Source organism: Bubalus kerabau, chromosome 1 (assembly GCF_029407905.1).
Source record: "Bubalus kerabau isolate K-KA32 ecotype Philippines breed swamp buffalo chromosome 1, PCC_UOA_SB_1v2, whole genome shotgun sequence".
Taxonomy (NCBI): Eukaryota; Metazoa; Chordata; class Mammalia; order Artiodactyla; family Bovidae; genus Bubalus; species Bubalus kerabau.
The window spans coordinates 767,971-795,277 of NC_073624.1; the positions used below are offsets into that span (position 1 = coordinate 767,971).

A 27,307-nucleotide genomic window follows, 5' to 3' on the forward strand; every position below is an offset into this window, starting at 1 on the left:
GCTGCAAAAGGCCCGCCTTGGCCAGACGTGTTTTCGCTCAATTCGCTCAAGTCCGCGTCCACAGCCACAGGTGTGCAGTGGCCAGGGGCGGGGCACGCTCTCCTGCAGCCCCATCGGAAGGGTGGTCAGAAGCATTGTAGGTCACCGGGAGCGAACACGCGGCCCCTCAGGGTACCGGGCCTCTCCAGCCCACAGTCACCTGGACCAGCCACCCCCCCACATCAGCAGCCCTGTGCTGACCAGGCCAGGTGACCAGAGAGTGCAGAGCGCACCGGGGCCTTTGCAGGACGCATGCACTCTAGGCAGAGACAGGCCCTATGCAGGTGCAGGGTCGGGCCCCCTGAAGCAAGGAGCGCGTCACCACAAAGGAAGGGGGACGCACAGGCCTGGGCCTGTGGGTGCTGAGCCGCACGTCCGGCTTAGGCTCTGCTTCAGGACCCAGGGGCTTCTGCTGTGGCTCCACTGGGAAAAAATCCGCCCACAATGCAGGAGACCTGGGTTGGGAAGATCCCCTGGAGAAGGGAAGGGCTACCCACTCCTGTATTCTGGCCTGGAGAATTCTATGTACAGAGGAGCCTGGTGGGCTACAGTCCATGGGGTCATCAAGAGTCAGACACGACTGAGCGACTTTCACTCCCTCGCTCAAGACCCAGGGCCAGTCAGCCCCCAGAGGGACAGGGCATGGAGCGGGAGGGTGTGGTGTCCCTGCCCTGAGTTCAGGGGGCCCTGTGGGGGAGTGGGGTGGGGGAAGGGGAGGTCCTCCGGGGGACCTTGAGGGCAGGAAGGGGCTGTCTGCAGGCCGTGGCTCGGCTGGGGAGAGGGGTAGCCAGCCATGGCTCCCCCGGGGCCGGCATGTGGGGTGTCCTGGGCCCCCGGGGGTGTCGAGCAGCATCGCCGGTCTCTACCCACTCAAGCCAGGAGCTCCCTCACCCCTGTGAGAAGTGTCTCCAAACACTCCACGTGCTGCCCCCGTGCAGACCCATCAGATAGAGGGACGCACTTTCCAGCAAAGCCAAGGCGGGTGGCCGGGACCGTGGCTGCATGCTTCCAGAAGCATCTGCCCATGTGGTGCGTGCTGGCCTGCTGAAGGCCGCCTGGGAGGGAGGCAGCCCAGGACTGTGTGTGGTGCGGGGACCCCAGGGACTTGCCCGGGCTAAGGCCCAGAGGGTGGTGGGCGCAGCCCCAGGGGTCTGAGATCCGGCCCACAGAGCCTGATCATGGCTCCCCCGAGGCTCCAGGCCTCCTGCAGGGCCCAGCGGGCGAGCGAACGTGCCCCCTGGTCCTTGCGCCCGACTGGACAGAGGGCAGGTTGTCCGGCTCAGAGGCAGGGAGGGGGCGCTGCCCCCTGTGGCCCCGAGGAGGAGGAGGCGGGGTCTCTGATGGGGTCTGGGGGCGCTGTGGCTCCCTGCCCTGTCAGCCCGTCCTGGGGCAGTACCAGGCGGCAGGAGGCACGGTCCTTCACTGGATGGGTCACCCCGATGGCCAGGCCCGGGGCTCTCGGGACCCCCAAGGCCTCAGCGTGAGGACAGCCTGTCCCCAGACTCCGCCCAGGGCGGCCCCCCCCCGGCGGCCCAGGCAGACTGCTCTGGAGGTGGTCCCGCAGCGCCTCCTGCTGGCCACACCCGCCCCTCGGCCCCAGGCGCAGGGGCTGATCCACCGGCGCGGCCCGACTGTCCACCGGCCTCACGGGAGCAGCGGCCACAGGGTTTGGGCAGGAGCCTCCGCCAGGCCGCCCCAGTGACCGACGGAGCCAGGCCCTCTGGGAGGCCAGCACCGTTCGGCCCCCCAGTGCCGACGTCCTCACAGCTTGCGTGCGGGCAGCACGGGCACCCTGAGCTCCCGGCCTGGTCCAGGGAGGCCCTGCTCAGGGAGCATCCACCTTCCCTCCCTGGTCGCCTGTTGACCCCAGACCACTGGCCAGGCGGGAGACCCCCACCTTGCCTGGCCCAGCACCCTCAGCTGGGACGTCCTCCCATTTACAGATGGAAAAACTGAGACGGGGTGTTCACCATTGACTCCAGACCTCAGCCTGTGGTGTCGGGTGGGGGCAAGAAGCCCTGCAGGGTGCAGAGACCACCCCCCCTGGGGCGTGTGGGGCTTCAGGAAGGGGCTGAGGCTGCCCTCAGGGGGCCCGGGCCCTGGGGTGACCCAGCTCCAGTGAGGGGCTGACAGGGCAGGGAGCCACAGTGCCCCCGGACCCCCAACCTGAGCAGAGACCCAAGCAGATGGGGGAGCAGACCCCCATGTTCCCAGCACGAGAGACAGCAATGCGGAGGCTCCGGGCTGGGACCACGCCAGGCACAATGGAGGAGCCAGGTCTACCTGGCGTGCTCTGCCCTAGTGGGGCAGGCGCAGTGAAGGGCTGGGGGCCTGACTGGGTGTCCCAGAGCGACAGGTGAGGACTGATGGGTCCCCTGGGCTGTGGCCACAGCTGCTGCCAGCAGGGAGGTGCCCAGTTGGCCTCGTCCCTCCCCAGGCTACCCGGGCCCGTTAGCATCCAGGAGGTGGTCTGGGGGGTGTGGCAGGAAGGCAGGAGGGGATGGGGAGAGGACCCCCAGGCCCCACGGGCCAGCGCAGTGGCCACAGGGGGCCAGCTGTGCAGCTCAGGCTGCGGTGCAGCTTTTGAGTCCAAAGCGGTGGGGCCCCCAGCCAGGGTCCACCTCCTACTGGTGGGTGACCAGTCCCCTCAGGATACCAGCTGGTGCCCCCTGCGGGAGGGGGCGAGGCAGTCGCCCAGCTGACCCCGCTGTGGGGGGGTGGTCGGGCCGCTAGGGCTGTGCGCGCCATCCCTCACAGTGAGGACAGGAACCATCGGGCTCCAGCTGGACGCGGGGCGGCTCCCTGCTCGGCTCATGCAGCTCCAGGGGGAGGCTTTGGCACCCAGGCCTGGGCCCTGTGCTGTGCAGGGACTGTCCACCCTGTAGACCTTCCGGCCCACAGCTGGCAAGGAGGCTCCTCTTCCCTCGGGGAGCCTTTGGATTGCCTCCTCCCCGCAGCGCCCTAGGCTGGGGCCTCGCCCTCCCTCTCCTCCCCTGCCCCTGCCCCCACCCCCGCAGCGCTCCAGGCCAGGGCCTACCCCCACCAACCCACCAGCACCTCTCTCAGTGCTCAGGCCCCACGCCCAGCTCTCAGGCTTGGCCCGTCCCCCCATGGGGCCCTCCTGGAACCCCACAAGGCAGGCTCTGTCCCCCCATCTCTGCCCCGCCCTGTGCTGCCCGCCTGCATGGCCGTCACCCCACTTTCGTACTCAGCCCCTCGGCCTACATCACGTGTCCATCTCCAAGAGGACCACGTGGCCCCGGTGTGGCCCCCACTGTGGGTCTGGTGCTGGCCTCGCCCAGCCCACTGGACTCGCCCAGCCCACTGGACTCCCGCTCACCCCAAGGACTCGGGGAACCTGCCCCGGGCCTGGGACTGGAGGCTCTGCCCCACAGGAGCTGGGGGAGCCGGTGGAGCCAGCTGCAGGGCCCCACAGGAGGCCTTGGGGCTGTGTCCCTCTCCAGCGAGGCGTTCCGGGGTAGAGTCCCGATGCAGGCTACTCCAGCACCCAGGCGAGCGCCCGGCTGGGGCTGAGCGCCCAGGGGCAGCCAGGGCCACGGGGACCGTCCTTGGGGCCAGGACCGAGGGAGAGGGTGACACAGGCAGGAGTGAGGCCGGGGGTGGGGGCGCTGGGGGCCTGGGGGAGGGAGACCCCGCGGGCGACCGTGGTCTCACCGCTGCGCGGACTGCGGAGCACAGGCTGGGCCTGGGGGAGGGAGACCCCGCGGGCGGCCGTGGTCTCACCGTTGCGCGGGCTGGGGACCTGGAGGAAGGAGATCCCGCGGGCGGCCGGGGTCTCACCGCTGCGTGGGCTGCGGAGCACCGGCCAGGCCTGGGGGTGCAGGGTGCCTCCTTCCTACATGAGGACCCAGCCCTGGGAGTTCCCCTCTGACTTCTTCCCACAGGGTCCCTAACTACACTCACTCTAGGGCCTTCGGGGGGCCCTGAACCCCCTGATCAACGTTCCGCTGGTGCTCACAAGCCTTTGGGGGTGAGCAACAGGAACCACTGGGGGTCCCTGCAGGCCTGGGGCTCCAGGACTGGGCAAACTCCATCTGAAAGCGTCCAGGTGTTTTTAACAAGACAAACCCACACTTGTTCTCTGCCTAATTACCTTCAGTGGCCAATTTTATTATAAAGAACAGTATCAAAATATACAAATCTGTTCAAGAACAACCAAGAAACACAGGTTTTGAAAGGTCCAGTGAGCACCGGCTGTTCCAGGAAGGAGTCCCCTGGAGCCAGTGGCCGGTACCGGGCCGTCGGGACAACAGTCTGAATAAGTTAGGGGCGGTGTGGCCAATGCCGTGCTTGTCATAAATCTTCCCGGGAGGGGGGCTGCGGCGGACTTGCCTCTGTGGCTTCTGTCAGAAAACAGAGGTCGTTGGGTAAAATCCTGGCACAAGGGGCCCCGTTGGAGCCGTGGCGGCTAGTGGATGGCCTGCCTGCAGCCATGAGGGCCCTGCCCAGTGCGTCGTGAGCCCTGGCACACGGGGCTGAGCGGAGCGGCCACAGCCCCTCCGGGCCTTGCTCTCTGCCGCCCCCGGGCCCTCCATGGTCCTGCTGGGGCCTTAGCTCCTCCTGGAGGCCCAGCCACCGTCCCATGGACGTCCCATACCCCTCAGGATGCGTCTGGGACCATCTTGGAAGAACTGCACCCCCCATGGGACACCCGTGGACGTGACTTTGCTTGGAAATAGGGTCCCTGCCGGCACTTGAGGTCACTGGGGCGGGCCCTGAGCCCCCACCAGCAGAGGAAACTGTGGACGCACACTCCAGGGAGAAGGCCATGAGATCACAGAGGCAGAGGCTGGAGGGACGCGGCTGCCCACCCAGGAACGCCAGGAGTGACCCCCCCCAGAGCCGGGAAAGGCGGGAAGGATGCTCCCGACTGGCTTCAGGGGAGGCAGCCCCCAACGCTGGAGCTCAGACGTCCCGCCCGCAGGGCTCTGGGGCTGAGCCGCCAGGGCTGTGGTGCCCCCCCACCGCCCCGTGAGCTTGTCTCTGCGGGAACCCCCGCCAGCCCAGGGCCACATGCGTGGATTTCCTGACTCGGGACCGGGGGGCACAAGCAGAGGTGGCCGAGGCGTCACTCACCAGCCCCCGCCGGCCTGGTCTGCACACAGGTGTCCTCTGCCTCCTCAAAGCCGTCGGGGCAGACGCAGACGAAGCTCCCAGGCGTGTTGTAGCAGTTCTCGTTGTCCCTCAGGCAGGGCTTCTCTGCCAGCGAGCACTCGTCGATGTCTAAATGAGAACACTCCACTGCACAGGTGACCTCACTGGGCAGATAGGCCCAGCAGGGGTCGAGGGGTTCGCGGGGGCTGGGGGGATTCACTCGTGCACAGAGGCGGAGACGGGACGTGCATTAGAGAAAGGAGGGAGGGGCTCAGCAGGAGCATCGGGCGGTCGTTTGGGGAGGGGACAGGCAGAGGCGTGAGGGCAGGAGCTGCGTGCCTCCCCAGGGCCCCACCCACACTGGCGCGTGGCCCCTGGGAAGGCCCAGGTGGAGCAGATGCACCCGCTGACCTTCACACTGGCCGCTCTGCTTGCTGTAGCCGGTGATGCACTCTCTACACTGGGCGGGGCCCTTCCCCGTGCAGCCCACGCAGGTGGGGTCACATTCTGCAACGAGGGGAGAGGGCGATGGTGTGAAAGCCTTGTCCTGCAGGAGCCGCGCGCGGGGCGGTAGAGGGCCTGCCACGCGCGGGGCGGAGGAGGGCCTGTGGCCGGGAGAGCCGGTGTCCCCATCCTGTGAGGGGTGGACCCCCGTGCTGCCCCGGCAGACAGCCTGCGTTCCTGACGCTGCTGGGGCATGTTGTGTGTCCGTGGTGCACAGAGCTGCATGTCCGTGGAGCATGGAGACAGGACGCCGCAGGGGGTGTGAGCCACATGGGCCACTGCTGGGCGAGGAAGGGGTGCCACCTCTGGGGCGGGCGGCCCAACTCGGAGACTGATGCAGGGAAAGTGAGGAGCAGCGTAAAAAGCTCTACCTAAAGGGCTCTCCAAGTCTGTAACTGGAGAACATGCACGGCTGAAATATTCAACCACGTGGGCGGCTGAAGGCCAGACATCAGCACGCTCCTAAGGACACGACGCAGAGAAACGCAATGGATAAACCCGGGCACGGTGTCGTTGAGGGAAAATCGAACGGGACAAGGCACCGCGTCAGATCAGCGCTGTGCTGACCCAGGGCCTTCCTGCCAGCAGGTGCTGCTGCCTCCTTTCACCTGAATTCCTGACGGTCAGGAAGCGGCCAGCGTGTGTGGCCACCTTAAGCTTAAGCGGGCAGCGCAGGCAGGGATCACTCATTCAAACTACAAGCGCCTGGGGAGCTGGCAGGACAGGAGGCCAGGGCGGGCGGGGGACGGACGGGGGCAGGACAGACCGGCGCGGGGGGAGGCCAGGGCAGCGGGCGGCGCTCACCCTCGCACACGAAGGAGCCGTTGACGTTCTCGCAGTACTGCGTGTCCTCACAGGGCGGCGGCTCCGCCGCACACTCATCCACGTCTGGAAACAACAGCATGGCTGAGGGGTGGCCCTGACCCGACCCCGGCAGCCAAGAGCCCCTCGCCTGGGGATGCGTGGACGGCCGTCCTACGGGGCCTCTGTGCGCAGCGGGCACAGCGCAGCAGCTGAGCATGAGTCCCTCCTCAGGGCCGCGGAGGGCACCACACCCCACTCAGTCTGGGACCTGAGGCAGGAGGCCCGCCAGCCGTGAGGCTGAAACCAAGCCTGGGGCTGGACCCCCCAGGAGCAGCCGGGCAGCGCAGGGACCCCCCACGCCCCCAAGGAGCAGCCCTGGGCAGCACAGGACCCCCCAGGAGCAGCCGGGCAGCGCAGCACACCCCCCCAGGCCCTGAGACGCTGCGGGCGGGGCTGCAGTCCAAGCGAGGCCTGAGGGCGGGCGGCAGGAGGTGGAGGCCAGGCCCTGGTCAGGGGCCTCCCGAGCACGGGACTGCGCCGTCATGGCGCTCAGAGGCCGCCACCTCCCTGCAGCGTCGCCTTGCCAGCCCTGCAGTGCCCAAGGGGACGTGACTGGGCCTGGGTCAGGCTCCCCTCCTGAGCCAACAGGACCCCCGAGGCCACAGACAGCAAGGCTGCGGCCACCCTCCCAGCCCAGGGTCGAGGCTGCAGTGGGTTCCCGTGGGGCGTCCTGCCCGCGGGCAGGAGTGGCCGCCTGCGAAGCCAGCCTCCGCCTGTGACCCCTTAAAGCACGACCAGGGACGTCCGTCTCCCCCCGCACGTCCGCAGCAGGCAGAGCGTGGCGTGTCCTGGGGGTGGCTCGGCCGGCAGAGCCTGTGGAGGGCAGGGGGTTCGGGGTGGGGGCGCGGAGGGGAGGGCCGCCCGCCAGCCTCACCCACGCAGGCGTCGTCCTGGCGCACCCAGCCCACTTCGCACTGGCCGCAGTCCCTGTTGGTGGGGCCCACGCACGTCTTACACGCCTCATCACAGGCTGCAAAGCAGAGGCAGGTGCGTCTCAGGAGCAAACTCAATGCAAAGGTTGTTTGGGGCTTAGGAACTGACATTTGTTAGGGTGAAAACAAGCAAAAATCCCACAGAGGCAAGACTCACTCAACAACAGAAAAATATACTGATGTAACTCACAACACTGGACTTAATGAGAAAAGACAACACACAGGGATTTTCACGCCCAGTGGTGATAAAATTCTCAGCAAACGAGGACTCAGAGGAGCTGCTCGTAAGCCTGGAGCCCAGACCCGCCTGGGTGTGCATGCCGCCCGCCAACACACGCGGTCCTGCCGGGCCCAGGGGGGTCTCGGGTGGGAACCGGGGTGGCTGGCCTCACTCCGGGCAGGCCCGAGGGAGCAGCGTGGCCCCCAGACCTGACTGCCGGCGCCTGCCCCAGTCCTCCCCCGGGCAGTGACAGCCAAGGAGGAGACACACGTCTCCCATGGCCTGCTCCCTGGATTTACACGTCGCAAGACACCAGCCTGGGCTGATGCAGCCTCACGAGCGGGGCGTGGGCCTCCCCAGCTGCAAGGGTTGGCGTGTCCCTCCCAGCTGAGAGGCCCCATCTGTGACCCCACGGGCACATCTGGGCCTCAGGGAGGAGCCCAGGATGATGGCCAGGGCGCCTTCAGAGACCCTGGTGGGGGCTGCCCTTCCCAGATCAGGGTAACCGAGGTGGCGTACCTTCCTCACGGGGACCCGGGGGCCACACTGCAGGGCCTCTGCTGTCCCATTCTCGGCCCCACCACCGGCCCCCTGGAGGCGCGCCGATGGACCCAGCCCCGAGCACCGCGGGGACAACCAGCCCGCCTCCGCTGGCGCCGAGCTTCCCGCTGGGGCAGCAGGGCCACGCAAGCCTCCAGGAGGCCCCAGCGCCCGGGCCCAGCGTGGCTGTCGTGGATTGACAGTGCCGTGCTGCCCATCCAGGAGGCTGTCGGGGGTCGTCACCTCATGCTTCCCTCCATGGCTTGTTCAGGGACAGGAAGCAGGACTGTCCCCAGCCCCCCACTCCGCTGTTGCAGTACCCACTCCCAGCCTGCGGGCACTGCCAGTACCTGAGCAGACGCTGTGCGTCTCACTGGTCGGCGAGCGGAAGTAGCCGTCCACGCAGTCGGTGCACAGCGGCCCCCGGTAGCCCAGGCGGCACTGGCACGACCCATCGCCCTCTCGGGTGCCGTCTCCGACGCAGTGGCCATTCCCGCTGCAGGGCCGCTCAGACCCACCCTGGCACGCTGGGGACACGAGCTGCTCAGAGGGCGTCTGGGAGCAGAGGGGGCCCCAGGGAACCCCACCATCCATCAGCTCAGCTCCAAGTCCCGCTGCAACCCAGGCCCGCGGTGCCCCTTCTCCAGGATGCACGGGCGCCGGCCTCACCGGGGACATGGGGCCGAGGAGGAAGCAGCACACACCAGCAGGATGGCAGGAGGGCTGGGGCAGGGTCTGAGCGCCAAGATCATGCCCTCCGCCCAGGTGATCGACCTGAATGTGTCAGTGACGCCTGCACGGGTCCCTGAAGGCTGGACGCCCCAGCCTCCCGCACAGGGCTCTGCTGGCTGTGGGCCTCCTCGTGCTCAATGGGCAGCGCCAGGCCGTGGGTTACGACAAACCCAAGGGTGAGCTGGGAGCACACCCAGGGCCAGACCAGGGGAGAAGTTCCCTGCAGCTAGGAGGGGGCAGCACCCAGGCCCGTGGGAGCTGCCGCCCCTGGAGCCACGACAGGACGACGCGGACACTCGAGGGTCCCCAAGGAAAGACATACCCAGGCAGTCTGGCCCGTAAGTCCCCGGAGAACAGCAAGCTTTCAGTGTCTGCACACAAAACCATTCAAATAAGTCAGGATGCTTCTTCTTCCTAAGGATGTAAACAGCATCCACTGAATCTCACGTGGCGGATTTCCTCAAAACAAAACCACAGTTGAATGTAAGGCACTTCTGAGCATCGTGGGACCCGGGAAACGAGGGCCTGTGGCCACCGGACTCTCCCAGCTAACTCCCTCGTCAGGATCACTGCACTTTGGTGGAACAGGACGGGAATGTGGGTGAGGGAGAAATCCGGTGTGTGGAAGCCCTGCTGTCTCTGGCGCGTTTTGAACCCCAGGCGTGGGGGCACCGGGCCCCAAGCACTCACAGCCGCAGCCACCAGGCCTCCAGGAGCTCCTCCTGCTCCTCCAGCAGCTGGTTGCACTCGAAGTCGCTGGCCTCACACAGGCCCTCCACGATCTCCAGCAGGCGGACTTCGCTGAAACACAGGGCCAGCAGCACCGTGAAAGGGGGCACGCAGCACCTCAGGGGTCAGCATCCACTCTCCAGGGATGCCTGGAGGCCCCCTGCTGCCGGGGCGCAGCCATGCTGGTGTTCAGTGAGAACGGACCCGCGACAAACACCCAGCTGGGGCCGGGGGGCATCACTGCCAGGCAGAGAGCTAAACGCAGAGGGTGCGGTGGTCGGGGAGGCCTGTTTATCCTCAGGGAGAACATCAAGTGTGGGGTCCACCCGGGGAAGCCCGGCAATGGGCTAGAACTCTGGGTGGGGGCGGGGCCAGCTCCACCTGCGTTTTGAAAAGACCCCTGTGTCTCCCCTTGGAGGGCGAGGGGACAGCCAGGGGCCAGAGGCCCACACGCCAGCCCCAGGCAAGGACAGGTGACTGTGCCCAAGGGACCCTCTGTGTCTGCAGACGCTCCCAGGGACACATCAGGCCCCAAAGGAGGGTAGAGTAGGGCGCCCACCTGAATTCGTACTTGGACAGCGTCTTCTCCTCCCAAGCCGTGTTCCCACCACCAAAGTTCTTCTTTGCCGTGTCCACCATTCCCTGTGGGGAGGGCCGCACAGGGTCAGCCCTGCTGCCTCACACTTGTCCATGGAGGGGTGAGCCAGGCTGTGGTGGGGTGACCACAGTCCATGGTGGAGTGAGCCAGTCCAGGGGGGCTGATCCAGTCCATGCGGGACAACCCAGTCCATGGGGGGCGACCCAGTCCATGGTGGGGTGACCCAGTCTATGGTGAGGTGACCCAGTCCCTGGGGGGTGACTCAGTCCATGGGGGATGACCACAGTCCATGGTGGGGTGAATCAGTCCACGGGGGACGACCCAGTCCATGGGGGCGACCCAGTCCATGGGTAACGACCCAGTCCATGGGGGGTGACCCAGTCTATGGGGGCGACCCAGTCCATGGTGGGGTGACCAAGTCCATGGGGGGTGACCCAGTCCATGAGGGTGACCCAGTCCACGGTGGGGACCCAGTCCATGATGGGGTGATCCAGTCCATGGGGGTGACCCAATCCATGTGGGTTGATCCAGTCCATGGGGGTGACCCAGGCCACGGTGGGGTGACCCAGTCCAGGTGGGGTGACCCAGTCCATGATGGGGTGACCCAGGCCACAGTGGGGTGACCATAGGCCACAGTAAGTGACCACAGGCCATGGGGGGCGACCCAGTCCACGGCAGGGTGATCGCAGGTCCACGGTGGGGTAATTCTGGGCCATGGCGGGGAGACCCCGTCCCCCGCCCCCGTCCCCGCGGAGTGACCGGCCCACCTGGTTGAACTTGTCCACCAGCTCCCGGCAGCGCTTGCAGGGCGTCGGCTTCTTGGTGGCCTCGCCGGTCGGCAGCAGCAGCAGCAGCAGCCCCAGCACGGCCGGGGCCGGCGGGCGCATGGCGGGCCGAAGCGGACGGCGCCACGGGATCGCGGCCGCGCGGACACGGGCCGAAGTCCAGCGGGAACCGGCCGAGCACTCCCGCCTCCGGCCGCCTACCGGCTCCGAAGCGCCGGCCGTTCCCGGGGATACTCGGCGGAGCCGGCTGGAGCCCCGCCCCACGCCAGCCCTCGCGCGGCGACTGGCCTTCTAGGCCCGCCCCGCCCCCGTGCGGCCCAATCCGGGCTCGCCACGAGCGGCTACCAATAGGAAGGCCCCGGGTCAGCGTCCCGCCGGGAGGCCGGGCGTGGGGGGCGTGGAGGCCAGGGCCCGCCCCTTGCGCCCGCCTCTCCCGCGCCGCCCGGCGCGGCCATCTTTACTCCGGGCAGCGAGGGCGTCCGCGACGGCAGCGGAGCCTCAGCGGCCATGTTAGGTTCGGGCAAGGGCGTCGCCGAAGCTCTTGGTTTCCGCCACCCGACTTCCGGCCGCGGGCAGCCCAGGCGCGAGCGCTTCGAGGGACCGCGCGGTGGGCTGGCGAGGTCAGCGCGCGCGGCTGGGGCTCTCGGGGCGGGCTGAGGGGGGCCTCGGGCTGGCGCCGTCGCGGGCTCCTTGGGCCTCACCTTGCGCGTGCACGCGGGACGACCGCCACGCTCCTCACCTGGGGCCCGCCGCGTCACCTGGGCCTGAGGAGTGTGTCTGGGGACCCAGGAGTCTGCATTCCCCGCCCCCCGTGCCCGAGGCCGTTGGCGCCGAAACCCGGGGTTTAAGTCAGGAGAAGGAACGTGGGCATTACCTGGTTTCTTTAGGACAGAACTGCCAGAAGGAAGAAGTACAAGACAGTTTTCTCTGGCCTGATCTCTGCCAGTTCCTTTGTGTTTCCAGCCGTGAATTAGTAACGTGAACATCTGACTTGACCGGTTTCAGTCGAGACCTAGGAATAGACGGGGACAGGAGGGCCTCTGCAGGTTGCTTCCTAATCTGAGGGGCCACTGCCCTGGAAACGACAGTTTCTTCAGTCGTGGCCTGTTGTACCCTCTCAGATTAACAGTCTGAACAGCTGCAGGCAGGTGTGGACGAGCGCAGGTGCATCTGCTCACGGTCTGGCCCGGTGGGGCTCACTGTGGTTTGCGCACTTGCTCATGCCCTGTGTGTCTCCTCCTGGTCCCGGGTGGGCATGCAGGGTGCTGCTAGTGCCTTCCAGAATAAGCTGCTTTGCTCTCGGCCATCAGCAGAGAGCACCCTCGTCTGGGGGAGAAGCCCCTAGGGCCTGGAGCAGGGTTGGTAATGTGGTAACCCCACAGCTCCTGTGACCCCATGAACTGTAGCCCACCAGGCTCCTCTGTCCATGGGATTCTCCAGGTAAGAAAACTGGAGTGGGTTGCCATTTCCTTCTCTAGGGATCTTCCCAACGCAGGGATCGAACCCAGGTCTCCTGCATAGCAGGAGGATTCTCTACCATCTGAGCCACCAGGGAAGCCCCCTGAAATGTCGGAGTCTAGGTTTTGCCTCGGGAGTGCGCTGCGGGCAGGGCCGTGGAGTGGGGTCTGCAGGGATGAGCCTGGAACGGCTGTGAGGCCCACTCCTGCCAAGTGGCACATGTGCAGCTAATCCCAGCACTCGGCTTTATACATGCTTCCTAGTTCTTGACAGTTTTTTAACCTCAGAGGAACAGAGAGCAGCATATGAATGTTCTGTGGTCTGCTCGGCGTCATTGGAAATTAAAGCATTAATGTGTCTTTAATGGAAACGTCTGCCTTGGAAACGAACAGAGATCATTCTGTCGTTTTTTGAGATTGCACCCAAGTACTGCATTTAGAAGTCTTTTGTTGACTATGAGGGCTACTCCATCTCTTTTAAGTGATTCTTGCCCACACTGGTAGATATAATGGTCATCTGAGTTAAATCCACCCATTTCCATTCCCAGGAATCAGTTCACTGATTCCTAAAATGACATTCACTCTTGCCATCTCCTGTTTGACCACTTTCAATTTACCTTGATTCATGGACCTAACATTCCAGGTTCCTATGCAGTATTGTTCTTTACAGCATCAGACTTTACTTCCATCACCAGTGACATCCACAACTAGGTGTTGGATCATAGAAAAAGCAAGAGTTCCAGAAAAATATCCACTTCTGCTTTATTGACTATGCCAAAACCTTGACTGTGTGGATCACCACAAACTGTGGAAAATTCTGAAAGAGATGGGAATACCAGACCACCTGACCTGCCTCCTGAGAAATCTGTATGCAGGTCAAGAAGCAACAGTTAGAACGGGACATGGAACAACAGACTGGTTCCAAATTGGGAAAGGAATACGTCAAGGCTGTATATTGTCACCGTGCTTATTTAACTTATATGCAGAGTACATCATGAGAAATGCCAGGCTGGATGAAGCACCGGCTGGAATCAAGGTTGCTGGGAGGAACATCAGTAACCTCAGATATGCAGATGACACCACCCTTATGGCAGAAAGCAAACAGTAACTAAAGAGCCTCTTGATGAAAGTGAAAGAGAGTGAAAAAACTGGTTTAGAACTCAACATTCAAAAAAATAAGATCATGGCATCCGGTCCCATCACTTCATGCCAAATAGATGGGGAAACAATGGAAACAGTGACAGACTTTATTTTCTTGGACTCCAAAATCACTGCACATGGTGATTGCAACCATGAAATTAAAAGACGCTTGGTCCTTGGAAGAAAAGCTGTGACCAACCTAGATAGCATATTAAAAAGCAGAGACATTACGTTGCCAACAAAGGTCCATCTAGTCAAAGCTATGGTTTTTCTAGTAGTCATGTATGGATTTGAAAGTTGGATTATAAAGAAAGCTGAGTGCCAAACAATTGATGCTTTGAACTGTGGAGCTGGAGAAGACTCTTGAGAGTCCCTTGGACTGCAAGGAGATCCAACCAGTCCATCCTAAAGGAGATCAATCAGTCCTGAATATTCATTGGAAGAACTGTTGCTGAAGCTGAAACTCCAATACTTTGGCCACCTGATGTGACGAACTGACTCACTGGAAAAGACCCTGATGCTGGGAAAGATTGATGGTGGGAGGAGAAGGGGACGACAGAGGATGAGATGGTTGGATGGTCTCACAGACTTGATGAATGTGAGTTTGAGTAAGCTCTGGAAGTTGGTGATGGATGGGGAGGCCTGGCGTGCTGCAGTTCATGAGGTGGCAAAGAGTCGGACACGACTGAGTGACTGAACTGAACTGAACGAAAATGTAAGCTGATGACGTCCACACTTAGCAGCTGTTATGAATTTGTTTTTCAAGTCGTCTGTTGAGCACCTGCTGAGCACCAGGTGGCGATGCAGCCGCGAGTCGTGATGGACAGGCCCCTCCTTGCTGAGGTTACAGTGGTGGGAAAACAGGAAAATCTCGCCCTTACAGTTTGGTAAGGGAACCAAGTTCTGTTACTTCTCTCGGAACTGCGTTATTTGGTAATTCTGAATTATTAAAGCCCTCTTGACTCCCTTACTTCCCCCACCTCGCCACCACCGCCGTATGGAACAGGATTCCTCTTCCTCCTCCAGATTTTATTCAGTTGTGGATTCCCCACTTGCTGACTTAGGAGAGCAGAGACTTCATACATCTCCCTTTAACCAAAAAGCAGTTTTAACAAACAGCACTGTGGTTCTCTTCTTTCGCTTCTTGCTCTTCTGGCTTTAATCAAAGAAAAGCAAACGTGTTTTAAGACAAGCCACAAACAGGAAGAATTTGCTGTCTTCCCTCCCTCGCCGAGTGGAAAGATGTAGGTCTTCCGTGAGTAGGAGCCTCCCGGACGCTCTGTGGTTTTCTCAGAATCTTCTTTCCGAGGGGTACCCCCAGAGTCCTGGTGTGTGGGTGCCCGCAGTGCAGGCATCTGTCTGCACCTCCCCCTCCGCACCCCGCCCCCCGCCCAGGAACATGCTTGTTTTCTGCCATCCACCGGTTTGTGCTCACGACCCGCGTGGTGCTTCCCGGGGCTCGGAGTGTCTCCCGGGCGAAGTTCAGGATGCAGAGTCCACGCCCCGTCACACAGTCCTGGGGGCGCAGGTCTTCGCTGCCCCCCTCCACTCTCTTGGCTGCCGCTCTGCTGCGCTCTGGGTGCGCCCCCCACCCTCCTGCTTCACAGCCCCAGCCTGTCTGCTCCGGCTACTGCCCTGGGGGCCGAGCCCGGCGTGTTCTTGACTCTCCTGCCAGATCCTAGCTTCTCGGTCCTGCTGTGTCCAGGGCCGGCTGACCTGGGCCCCAGCTGCCCATGCACTCAGCTCGGGCTCTGCAACTCGGGTCCTTCTTCCTGGGAGAGTATGCACAGACAGCTGAAAGAGGAAGATGGTTGGTTAAACCGTGAAAGTTTCTTAAGCGTGATTTTTTTTCAGTGTCCCGTGTTGATGTGTTTCCAGGTTACAGAAGCTACGGCGCTTCAGAGGGGCCCTGTTCCCGCCACGTGTCTCCCAGGTGTTGATTCCAGCGGAGTTTTCGAGCTTGGGAACCTGTGTCTCCATCCTTTGAAAACACTCAAGAGCTGTGGTGCTGGCGGTGGATGAAGGTCCCTGAGGCGGGTGCGCAGAATGGCTGGGAGAAGGCCGTCGGGCCTGGGCGGGCAGCGCCAGCTCCTGGGGCTGCTGGTGGCGGTGGCCGCGGCCCACCTGGCTGCCTGCCCCTACACCAAGGTGGAGGAGAGCTTCAACCTGCAGGCCGCGCACGACCTGCTCTACCACTGGCTGGACATGGAGAAGGTGAGCTCGCCCGAGTGGCGTGGGGCCCGGCCTGGGCCCGGCTGACCCGCCCTCTCCCTGCAGTTTGACCACCTCGAGTTCCCTGGCGTGGTCCCCAGGACGTTCCTTGGGCCGCTGCTGATCGCCGCGCTCTCCAGCCCTGCCGTCTACGCGCTCTCGCTGTTGGAGACGTCCAAGTTCTACTCTCAGCTCGTAGGTGAGGGCTCCTCCGGGGCCGGGGTGGAGAGTGGCGGCGGCGTCACACGGCCGCGGTCACCCGGTCAAGGGGCCCTCAGTGGGAGTGGCCACCTCCTGGAATCCCGGCCGTCTTGGCCACTGGGCAGGCAGTTCAGTGGGGGCAGCGCCAACCTCCCCAGGCGGTGCCTGTGTGACAGCGGGGGCCGGGCCCCCGTCCCCGAGCAGCCACAGCACAGCTCATGCTGGTTGGCGTGCGTGGTCAGAGAGCTCCTGGGACCGGGCGGCTGTGCCTTGGGAAAGTGCGGATGAGGAAGCGGAGATCGGCCATCCACTCGCACAGGGGGCCAGGCAGCCTCGGCCGGGGGGCTGGGGCCACGTCTGAGCGTCAGGTCCTTGGTAAGTGTAACCCTGGAGGTGTCAGCCGGGTGACAGGGCCTCTGGGGTGCCGGTCCTCGCCGCATGTGTCTGCCCTGCCCAGCCCAGCCTCTGAGTGTCCCAGCCCTGCCCAGGGCCGCCAGGCATGGAACAGCTCCAGGGTCGAGGTGCCAGCATCCAGGCCACCTGCTTCCCACGCCCAGCCCGTTTGTTTGAGTTTCAGAAGTGTTTACTGTTAAATAAAACGTGTCACAGGACTCAAAGGTGGCCCACCACGCTCAAAAGGGTTCAGTTACTAGCAAGTGAAACAGAAAATGAACAAATTCACCTAACACTAGTTTCAGTAAAAACAACACACCCTTGCTTTAAATGGAACGTATTTAGTTTCATTTTGCATGTCAGTTTTTTTACTGAAGTAGAGTTGATTTACAGTGCTGTGTTCATACCAAATGTACAGCAGCTCGGTTTTATGTATGTATCCATCTCTTCCTGATGCTTCTGTCATGGGTTGTTACACCTTGTTGGACGTTGTTCCCTGTGCTGCACAGCGCGTCTTTGTTGATGTCTGTCATGCACGGCCGCGTGTGTCTGTTGATCGCAGACTCCTGAGCTGTCCCTCCCCGCTTCCTCTTTGGTAGCCAGAAGTGTGTGGCCTCGTGTGTGAGTGTTTTGTGTGTAGTGCTTTCGTGTCACATGGGATTCCACACACAAGTGATGCCACGTGGCGTTCGCCCTTCTCCTGCACTTGACCTCTAGCACGATGACCTCTCAGTGCACCCGCTGCTGCACACGGCAGGGCTTCTTCTCTGCAGCTGAGTGCTGTCGTGCTGTGTACACCGGCCCGCTTTTAGTACGGGATCCCCTGGGCACACGCACCCTCTCTGCTCAGTCAGGGCCGTCGTGGGACTCAGCGTGATTCTTGGACTCTGGACGCTACAAAAGGAAGTGAGGCGGCAGTTCGGGGCCACGGTGGCCGCCCTCTTCTGCTGGGTCACGGCCTCGCAGTTCCATCTGATGTTCTACTGCACACGGACGCTCCCCAACGTGCTGGCCCTGCCCGTGGGTGCGCCTGCCCTGCCCAGGTCCCCCAGGCTGGTGGGGGGCGGTCCATCCGAGTGTCTGTTGAAAGCTGCTGCCCACCAGGTGTCTCAGAAACGCAGGACAGGGAGGCCAGGAAGCGAGCGAGCTCTGTCCCTGTGCAGGGCTCTGGCTTGGCCTCGGGGAAGCTGGCGGGGCGAGGCCTCCCCAAGAGCAGCACCTGGAGGAGGAGCTGGTCCACGGGGCTGGGAGGGGGCAGGGACCCCAGAGGGGCTGGGTGGGCGAGGCTCCGCAGGAGGTGGGGCTGGTGCGGATGCAGCCCGGGTGGGCAGTCTCAGGGCTCCCGTGCCCCTCGAGCAGAGAGTGACGCTGCGCCCGCCCTCCCACAGTGCTGCTGGCCCTGGCGGCCTGGCTGCAGCAGAGGTGGGCGCGCTTCATCTGGCTCTCGGCCTTCGTCATCCTGGTCTTCAGGGCCGAGCTGAGCCTGCTCCTGGGCCTGGCGCTGCTGCTGCCGCTCTGCTGGCGGAAACTCTCGCTGACCCGGGCCCTGCGCTGCGCCGTGCCGGCCGGGATCCTCTGCTTGGGTGAGTGGGTCGCGGGGGCTGGGCCGGTAGGGGGCTGTGCCCTCTTCGTTGGGGGCTTTCTCATCTCTGTTCCTCATTAAGTAGAATCCCCTGCACCTCCCATGGGGTTACAGAGTCCTAGTGTGGGTCTTCTGGCTCTGCTGCCCAAGCATCCCCCACTGGACCCCCTCCACAGGATCCCCGTCAGGGCCCCCTCTTCCTGTGCCTCGGCCAGGCTGGGCAGATGCAGGGGCACCTGCGTGTGGGGGCTGCTTTGGGGGAGGGCCCAACACCTCAGCTCCTCCGAGGGACACTGCTGTGGCTCCTGGCTGCGCTGCTGATGGGGCCGCATCTGGGGGGACGCCCACCTGTGACAGGTTCCGGGGTGGCCTGCACTCTCCTGAGCTGCTCTTCCTTTCTCAGGACTGACGGTGGCCGTGGACTCCTATTTCTGGCGCTACCTCGTGTGGCCAGAAGGAAAGGTGCTCTGGTACAACACCGTCCTGAACAAGAGTTCCAACTGGGGCGTATCCTTGCGTCGGGGCAGGGCGAGGAGCTGCTGTCCGCCGCGCCTGCGCCTGGGAGCGTGGCGGCTGCTGCGCCGCCGCCTCTGCAGGGCAGGCCTCCCTGGGCCTGGGCCCTGAGGGGATGCCGCTCAGCGTCGCAGCCCCAGCTTCTCCTCTGTCCTTGCAATCTTCTGATCTAACGTGTTACCCTGCCCTCTTTAAAAGACATCCCCAAAGAGAATGCTGTCGGTCAGTGTGCCCCCACCCTGGGACAGGCTGCGCTCACAGTGGGAGATGGAGGGACGGTTCTGGGCAGCCCCACTCGCCATCTGCAGCTGTGGCAGCCTGTGTGTGGGGTCACTGTCCCTGTGTGTGGGGTCACGCCGTGGCCTGAGCTGTGGGGTTCCTGGGTGCTGCGGGTGGGGCGCCATCAGGCTGGTGGGGGAGGGCGGGCTGCCGCGGGGGTGCCCGCAGCCTCCTTAACCCGCGCCCAGACCTCGCCGCTGCTCTGGTATTTCTACTCGGCGCTGCCGCGCGGCCTGGGCTGCAGCCTGCTCTTCGTGCCGCTGGGGGCGGTGGACAGGCGGGCCCTGGCGCTGCTGCTGCCCGCACTGGGCTTTGTGGCCCTGTACTCGCTGCTGCCGCACAAGGAGCTGCGCTTCATCATCTACACCTTCCCGCTGCTCAACGTCGTGGCTGCCAGGGGCTGTGCCCGCGTGTGAGTGCCGCCGGCCGCCTTGCGGGCTCACCCGGGGCCGTGAACTGGTTTGCAAAGGGGAGGGTGTCCAGGGTGACCGACAGGCTCAACTGGGCGCCCGGCCGGGGTCCGGTGCGGGGTCCAGCCTGAGTCTGCAGGGCCTGTGGCCGGCCTGTAGAGGCAGCGGGTGCTTGTCCTTGCTCTGCCTGGCAGCAGGCAGCTTGGGACGTGCCTGAGGCCAGGCTCTGACCCAAGGGGTGACTCGGGACACTTGAAGGGCTAACACGGGCTTGACCTTGGTGCCTGGTGGGGTTTCCGAGTCTGTCGCATCCGCTGCGTGGTGACGCCTCGTGTAGGGACGTGGCAGCGGGCAGTTGTGCTCTTCACGGCGGTCCCCGGCTCTGCTCCCTCCCAGGCTGAACGGTTATAGGAAGTCCTGGCTGCACAGAGTGGGGTCCCTCCTAGTGCTGGGGCACCTCGTGGTGAACGCCGCGTACTCGGCCACGGGTCTGTACGTGTCCCACTTCAACTACCCTGGTGGCGTGGCGATGCAGAGGCTGCACCAGCTGGTGCCCGCCCGCACAGGTGGGTGCACGGCTCCAGGCCCGGGCGGTCTTGCCAGAGGCGCGGGCCCCCGGCGCTGACAGGGCTGGCCCGCTCTCCACAGATGTTGTTCTGCACATCGACGTGGCCGCTGCCCAGACAGGCGTGTCCCGCTTCCTGGAGATCAACAGCGCCTGGAGGTACGTCCTCCTTTTGGTGCGGGCTCCCGGGGGCGCTGGGTGCCAGAGGGCAGTGTGGGCCTGCAGAGCACGCTGTGCTCTCCTCCGCAGGTACGAGAAGACGGAAGACCTGCAGCCGGGCTCGGAGCGCATGCTGGCCTACACGCACCTGCTCATGGAGGCTGCTCCCGGGCCCCTGGCACTCTACCGAGACACGCACCGCGTCTTGGCCCGTGTCCCGGGCACCACCGGGCTGAGTGTGAACCTGAGCAGACTGCCTCCCTTTGACGTGAACCTGCAGACCAAGCTTGTGCTTCTGGAGCGGGTCCGCGGGCCTCCCTGAGAGGGTGGGGCCCCAGGGATGCGGGTGCCCGCCAGCTTCCACCAGGCGAGCCAGGAACCGACAGGACAGCGGCTGCCCATCCCCGGCCGGGCCTGGGTCTCCGTGGCCGTGTTGCCTGCAGCCTGCGGTAATGAGGGCGCTGGTGGGTACTGATCCTGCCCACCATCCAGGCCATGGGCCTCGCCCTGAGGAGCTGCTCCGGGGCAGCAGGCGGTGGCCTCTCGGTGCCTGGCAGGGCCCCTGGGCAGTAGAAACCTGAAGGCCAGCGTGTGCTGGGCGCACCCCCACTGTGCCTGACCCTGCAGGGCAGGGCCTCCTCTGTGGTCACGGGCATGCCGTCTCGGTTTCAGAAGAGATCTTAGGAGATAAACATGTTCAGAAAAAATAAGAATGACATTGTACGTTGCCTTATCACTGATTCTCTGGCAGCTGGGAGACAGTCGTCACTGGCTTTAAGTGAGTCTGGCTCTTCCTGCTTCCTGAGCTGTGTCCACCGAGCTCCTGATGTGTGTCCAGCCCCACGAGGCCCTGGTGAGGATGCGGAGAACTGCATGTGCTTTTCACTTGTGTAAAAGCACTCTGCATATCCACACACACGCTACACACCTGTGCAGAGAGACATGGAATCTCTAGGCACTCCAGAGTGAGTCGCCGACAGCCTGGCCTCCACCCGAGTGCCTCAGTGCCCCAGGAAGTGCCGGGGGGCCACCTTCAGGGACTGCTCTTTGCGCTGAAGCTGACAGCCTGCGCACCCGCCGACAGGGAGGCCCCTCCCCACCTGCCCAGAGCAGCGCCCCCTGGGGTCCTGCTGCAGCCGGTCCGTGGCGCCCCCACACCCACAACTGAAGCTCCCACTTCCCTGCGTGTGTCCCCCGCGCGTGCTCCCTGTGCATGGATGCCGCTGCGCCTGGCTGGGCTGTGAACGGCCCAGTGGGCTGTCTTGGTGCCCAGCTGCAGCCTGGCCCGGGGTCCGGTCAGCTGTGCTGGCCTGGCCACGTGCCCCGTCAAGAACCTGCTGCGTGGCTGCTTCCTGGCACCGGGTGTCCACCCAGGCTGCTCGGGCGTCTGTCCTGCCCTGGAGGCAGCTGTTTTGAGGGCCCAGGCTCCTTGTGGCCTGGCTGGGTTTAGAGACCAAGATCCAGCTGCACAGTGTGCTCGCTGCTGGCAGGGTGCCCGTGTTTCTAGGCCTTTCTGCCGAGGGAGGGTATCAGGCACACCTGTGTGTGGACACGTGTGTACATGTGGACACGCACAGGTGTAAGGAGTCACACGCCAGGCTGATACCACCAGCCCCACCGCATCTCTGGGTGTCAACGTACACTTGACCTTCGAGCAACGCAGGGGCAGGGTCGCCAACCCCCACCCCCAGTCAGAAGTCGCAGCTTCACTTTCAACTCCCCCAAAGCTTAGTTACTAACAGCTACTGTTGACTGAAGGCCTTGCTGATAACATGAACGGTTGAGGACATTTTTGCAGGTTATATACTCTTCCAGTTATGTAAGGCTATAGAAAAGAAGACTATAGGGATTTCCTTGGCGGTCTGGAGGGTAAGACTCCACACTTTGACTGCAGGGGGCCAGGGCTCACTCCTTGGTTGAACTGAGATCCCACAAGCCTTGAGGTGCAGCCCCCTAGAAGAAAACAAAATCATGAAGAAAAATCTATGGTACTGTATCAGTATCGCAAGTTTCTGTCACCTGCCCCTAGGATGGATCATCTGTCAGGACCTGCACTGTACAGAGCGCTGTGGATGTTACACACATTGCAAACCCTAGACGGAAAAAAGGAGAGGGACTGCCAACGCAGGGGAGAAGACCCACACGCCCTGGAGCAGCTGCGCCTGAGCAGCAGGGCCCTGCCCTGCAACAGGAGAGGCTGCCGCAGTTAGAAGCCTGCACTCCGCGACTAGAGAAGGCCTGTGTGCAACGAAGACCCAGCACAGCCAAGATGATTCCTTTTAAAAGGTTAAAAAAACAAAAATGTGAAAAATTCACAGTTACGTACAGGTACAATTATCTGAGGGTTGATAGTCAAGAAGCAGCAATACGACCGCTTAGAGTCACTCAGTACCATCGGCACTTCAAGGCAGCCCAGCCTGTGCGCTAATGGGTGGGCTGTCCTGTCTCTTCTGGCGTCTATCGCAGTCGTGGTCACCATACAGTACTGGGGACACTTGCATTCAAAAAGAAAACCTGCGATGACAGACCGCGACACTTCATCCACTTAGGGGGAGTTGCACACAGTTCTTGGGAAGCAAAGTTAGAAACAAGACCGATGCGGTATCAGTTTCACCTTGGGTCTCCGTGAGGACAGACTGTCCACTTCCATATGAGCCCCGTGCACGGTGTGCAGCTGTTCGATTTTCACATTGAGACACGACGAGCGGTCTGTCCGTTCCCTGTTCATCACTGGAGGTGGGTCGTCGTAAAGTCCTCCCTGTCCCCATGCTGAGCAGGCTGGTGGGGTGGGGAGGAGGGCTTCATAGAATGCCTCGTGATGCCCGCCGGACTTCTGTCTTTTCTGAACGTGCTTCCACACTGCACCAGCCCTTCCCCATCTGCCCGTGTTGCGCGTACAGAGGCGGGAAGCTGTCCTGGAGAATCAGCCCTTCTGCCCGCTGCTCTGACGCCAGTTTGCTCCCTGGCGCCGCGTCTTCCGCGCCGTCTGGCCGTGGTTCAGGAGTTCTCATCTCCACCAGTCCCTCTTCTGTCAATGCCTCTGTTAGCCCTGGAATTTTTAAATTTGAGGGCCACACGTTGCGGCATGTGGGCTCTTAGTTCTCCGGCCAGGGAGCTGAGCTGCACCCCTGCAGTGGAAGCGTGGAGCACTAACCGCTGGGTCAGCAGGAGAGTCCCAGCCCTGGAATTTCCTGAAGACCTCTATCTCAGAACCATTCACCCCCCAGGTCATGTTGCCAGGCCCACAGTCTCTCTTGTGATTTCCTTGATTGGCTCTGTCGTAAACCCTGGGAGTCAGGCACAGCATCGAGACAGTTTTCTCCAGCAGGATTTTTTTTTTAGAACAGCACTGTCAATGGTGTGAGCCTCCCACCTCTCACGATGTTCTCTCAGTGTCTGTTCGGTAGCGCTGACGATCCTTCCGCAGTATCCTGTGTGGAGCCTCACAGGTCCTCATGACCCCTGACTTGGAGGCTGAGCAGAGCCGCCGTGACTGGGGAAGCAGACCCTGTCTGTGCTTCGGTGTTGAACTCCCAGGGAACTGACAAGGAGCTTCCCGAATGCAGGGACGAGGCATCGATGGAACCAAGCCAGAGACGTGGCCTGGTCGTGCCGGCCTCCTGATGTCCAACCACAGGCGGGCACCTGCTGGGCCCCTCCTCCCTTCCAGGCTCGCGGGCCGTCTTGTCATAAACCTGACCACATCTGAACAAAGGAGCAGCAGCCCGTTCGATCTCACCTTAAACCCTGCTGCTTGCTTCTCATGAATGGCCTTTGGGGTGTTTTCCCCAGAATACAGTACAGCGCTCTGTCTGCACTGAACGCTGCCAGGCAGATGGCCCTTCTGTGCAGCGATTTTCTGGATGGCGTCTGGTCCTCGTTTGCTGGCTTGTGTCAGCAGAAGTTGCCGCTCCTGTTATCCTGATGTTTTTAAAGCCAAACCTCCATCTGAAGTCATCAAACCACACTTTGCTGGCATTCAGTTCTCCATCTTTACATCCTTCGCCTTCCGTTCAAGTTGCCCTGTGGTGCCTTTGCCTTTTCTTGAATGATGTTAGTGTCTGTCAGCACCTCTTTCTTATGGCAAGCCTCAGTTCACTCACTCAGTCATGTCCCACTCTTTGCGAATCCATGGACTGCAGCATGCCAGGCTTCCACATCTTTCATCATCTCCTGGAGTTTGCTCAAACTTCTGTCCATCAAGTTGATGATGCCATGCAACCATCTCATCCTCTGTCATCCCTTTTCCTCCCACCTTCAACCTTTCCCAGCATCAGGGTCTTTTCCAATGAGTCGGTTCTTCTCATCAGGTGGCCAAAGTATTGGAGCTTCAGCTTCAACATCAGTCCTTCCAATGAACACCCAGGGCTGATCTCTTTCAGAATGGACCGGTTGGATCTCCTTGCAGGCCAAGGGACTCTCAAGAGTCTTCTCCAACACCACAGTTTAAAAGCATCAGTTCTTCCGTGCTCAGCTTTCTTTATGGTCCAACTCTCACATCCATACATGACTACTGGAAAAACCATAGCTTTGACTAGACAGACCTTTGTTGGCAACATAATGTCTCTGCTTTTTAATATGCTGTCTAGGTTGGTCATAGCTTTTCTTCCAAGGAGCAAGTGTCTTAATTTCATGGCTGCAGTCACCATCTTCAGTGATTTTGGAGCCCAAGAAAATAAAGTCTGTCACTGTTTCCATTGTTTCCCCATCTATTTGGCATGACGTGATGGGACCGGATGCCATCATCTTAGTTTTCTGAATGTTGGATTTTAAGCCAACTTCTTCAGTCTCCTCTTTCACTTTCATCAAGAGGCTCTTTATTCCTTCTTTGCTTTCTGCCATAAGGGTGATGTCATCTGCATATCTGAGGTTATTGATATTTCTCCTGGCAATCTTGATTCCAGCCTGTGCTTCATCCAGCCTGGCATTTCTCATGATGTACTTTGCATAGAAGTAAAATAAGCAGGGTGACAATATGCAGCTTTGATGTACTCCTTTTCCTATTTGGAACCAGTCTGTTGTTCCATGTCCAGTTCTAACTGTTGCTTCCTGACCTGCATACAGATTTTTCAGGAGGCAGGTCAGGTGCTCTGGTATTCCCATCTCTTTCAGAATTTCCTGCAGTTTGTTGTGATCCACACAGTCAAAGGTTTTGGCATAGTCAATAAAGCAGAAGTAGATGTTTTTCTGGAACTCTGGCTTTTTCAATGATCCAACAGATTTTGGCAATTTGATCTCTAGTTTCTCTGCCTTTCTAAATCCAGCTTGAACATCTGGAAGCTCACAATTCATGTACTGTTGAAGCCTGTCTTGGAGAATTTTGAGCACTACTAGTGTGTGAGATTTGGAGAAGGCAATGGCACCCCACTCCAGTACTCTTGCCTGGAAAATCCCATGGATGGAGGAGCCTGGTGGGCTACAGTCCATGGAGTCGCTAAGAGTCGGACACGACTGAGTGACTTGACTTTGATTTTTCACTTTCATGCATTGGAGAAGGAAATGGCAAGCCACTCCAGTGTTCTTGCCTTGAGAATCCAGGGACTGGGGAGCCTGGTGGGCTGCCGTCTATGGGGTCGCACAGAGTCGGACACGACTGAAACGACTTAGCAGCAGCAGCAACAGCATGTGAGATGAGTGCAATTGTGCGGTAGTTTGAGCATTCTTTGGCATTGCCTTTCTTTGGGATCGGAATTAAAACTGACCTTTTCCAGTCCAGTGGCCACTGCTGACTTTTCCAAATTTGCTGGCATATTGAATGCAGCACTTTTACAGCATCATCTTTTATGATTTTAAACAGCTCAACTGAAATTCCATCACCTCCACTAGCTTTGTTCGTAGCGATGCTTCCTAAGACCTGCTTGACTTCACATTCCAGGATGTCTGGCTCTAGGTGAGTGATCACACCATCGTGATTATCTGGGTCGTGAAGGTCTTTTTTGTACATTTCTTCTGTGTATTCTTGCCATCTCTTCTTCGTATCTTCTGCTTCTGTTAGGTTCATGCCATTTCTGTCTTTTATTGAGCCCATCTTTGCATGAAATGTTCCCTTGGTATCTCTAATTTTCTTGAAGTGATCTCTAGTCTTTCCCATTCTATTGTTTTCCTCTATTTCTTTGCATTGATCTCTGAGGAATTTCTCTTTCTTATTTCTCCTTGCTATTCTTTGGAACTTTTCATTCAAATTGGTATATCTTTCCTTTTCTCCTTTGCCTTTAGCTTCTCTTCTTTTCTCAGCTATTTGTAAGGCCTCCTCAGACAGCCATTTTGCCTTTTTGCATTTCTTTTTCTTGGGGATGGTCTTGATCACTGCCTCCTGTACAGTGTCCCGAACCTCCTTCCGTAGTTCTTCAGGCATTCTATCAGATCTAATCCCTTGAATCTGTCACTTCCACTGTATAATTGTAAGGGATTTGATTTGGGTCATACCTGAATGGTCTAGTGGTTTTCCCTACTTTCTTCAAGTCTGAATTTGGCAATAAGGAGTTCATGATCTGAGCCACAGTCAGCTCCCAGCCTTGTTTTTGCTGACTGTATAGAGCTTCTCCATCTTTCGCTGCAAAGAATATAATCAAGCTGATTTCAGTATTGACCACTGGTGATGTCCATGTGTAGAGTCTTCTCTTGTGTTGTTGCAAGAAGGTGTTTGCTATGACCAGTGTGTTCTCTTGGCAAAACTCTGTTAGCCTTTGCCCTGCTTCATTCTGTACTCCAAGGCCAAACTTGCCTGTTATTCCAGGTATCTCTTGACTTCCTACTATTGCATTGCAGTCCCCGATGATGAAAAGAACATCTTTTTTGGGTGTTAGTTCTAGAAGGTCTTGTAGATCTTCATAGATCCGTTCAGCTTCTTCAGCATTACCAGTTGGGGCATAGACTTGGATTACTGTGATATTGAATGGTCTGCCTTAGAAACAGAGATCATTCTGTCGTTTTTGAGATTGCACCCAAGAACTGCATTTCGGACTCTTGTTAACCATGATGGCTACTCCATTTCTTCTAAGGGAGTCTTGCCCACAGTAGTAGATATAATGGTCATCTGAGTTAAATTCACCCATTCCAGTCCATTTCAGTTTGCTGGCAAGCCTGCACACGCATAAAAGCTGCTTTTTCAAATAAAAACGAGTATTTCGCAAGCAGTGCCTGATGTTCGCACCTGCCGGCGCAGCTGCAGCTTCAGAGCTCCTTTTCTGTTTTTACAATGAGAGAAGCTTTAGGATGTACAAAGGTTTCCTTTCAGTTAGCATTTTTCACAAAGTGAAGACTCCCACCTGATGTTAAATACAGATTTTTTTAAAAAGCAATTTTTATTTTAAAAGTTGGTAAGTTAAATCACGTGACT

The 27,307-nt window shown here is 60.6% G+C and overlaps 2 protein-coding genes across 5 annotated transcripts; one reads left to right on the forward strand and one right to left on the reverse strand.

Annotated features, from left to right (window-relative positions):
- Window positions 1-4,137: 4,137 nt before the first annotated feature.
- On the reverse strand, window positions 4,138-11,321 carry CRELD2 (cysteine rich with EGF like domains 2). 2 transcript variants are annotated; one of them, XM_055566006.1, is made up of 10 exons: window positions 11,041-11,320; window positions 10,235-10,317; window positions 9,637-9,747; window positions 9,269-9,360; window positions 8,565-8,741; window positions 7,397-7,492; window positions 6,463-6,546; window positions 5,566-5,661; window positions 5,137-5,283; window positions 4,138-4,403 (listed from the first exon to the last, which is right to left on the reverse strand). In XM_055566006.1, exons 1-10 carry the CDS (start codon window positions 11,158-11,160, stop codon window positions 4,354-4,356), a joined length of 1,056 nt encoding a protein of 351 aa, XP_055421981.1. In that variant the 5' UTR covers window positions 11,161-11,320; the 3' UTR covers window positions 4,138-4,353. The 2 variants fall into 2 exon arrangements, with proteins under 2 accessions (XP_055421981.1, XP_055421982.1); XM_055566007.1 differs by lacking the exon at window positions 8,565-8,741 and having other exon boundaries at window positions 11,041-11,321.
- A 227-nt stretch (window positions 11,322-11,548) lies between these two features.
- Window positions 11,549-27,022, forward strand: ALG12 (ALG12 alpha-1,6-mannosyltransferase). Of its 3 annotated transcripts, XM_055560632.1 has the most exons (10): window positions 11,549-11,678; window positions 15,534-15,869; window positions 15,933-16,065; window positions 17,311-17,484; window positions 17,849-18,043; window positions 18,446-18,549; window positions 19,023-19,246; window positions 19,641-19,810; window positions 19,893-19,968; window positions 20,059-27,022. In XM_055560632.1, the coding sequence occupies exons 2-10, from the start codon at window positions 15,702-15,704 to the stop codon at window positions 20,288-20,290; spliced, it is 1,476 nt and encodes a 491-aa protein (XP_055416607.1). In that variant the 5' UTR covers window positions 11,549-11,678; window positions 15,534-15,701; the 3' UTR covers window positions 20,291-27,022. The 3 variants fall into 3 exon arrangements, with proteins under 3 accessions (XP_055416607.1, XP_055416689.1, XP_055416653.1); XM_055560714.1 differs by lacking the exon at window positions 19,641-19,810; XM_055560678.1 differs by lacking the exon at window positions 17,311-17,484.
- Window positions 27,023-27,307: the final 285 nt, after the last annotated feature.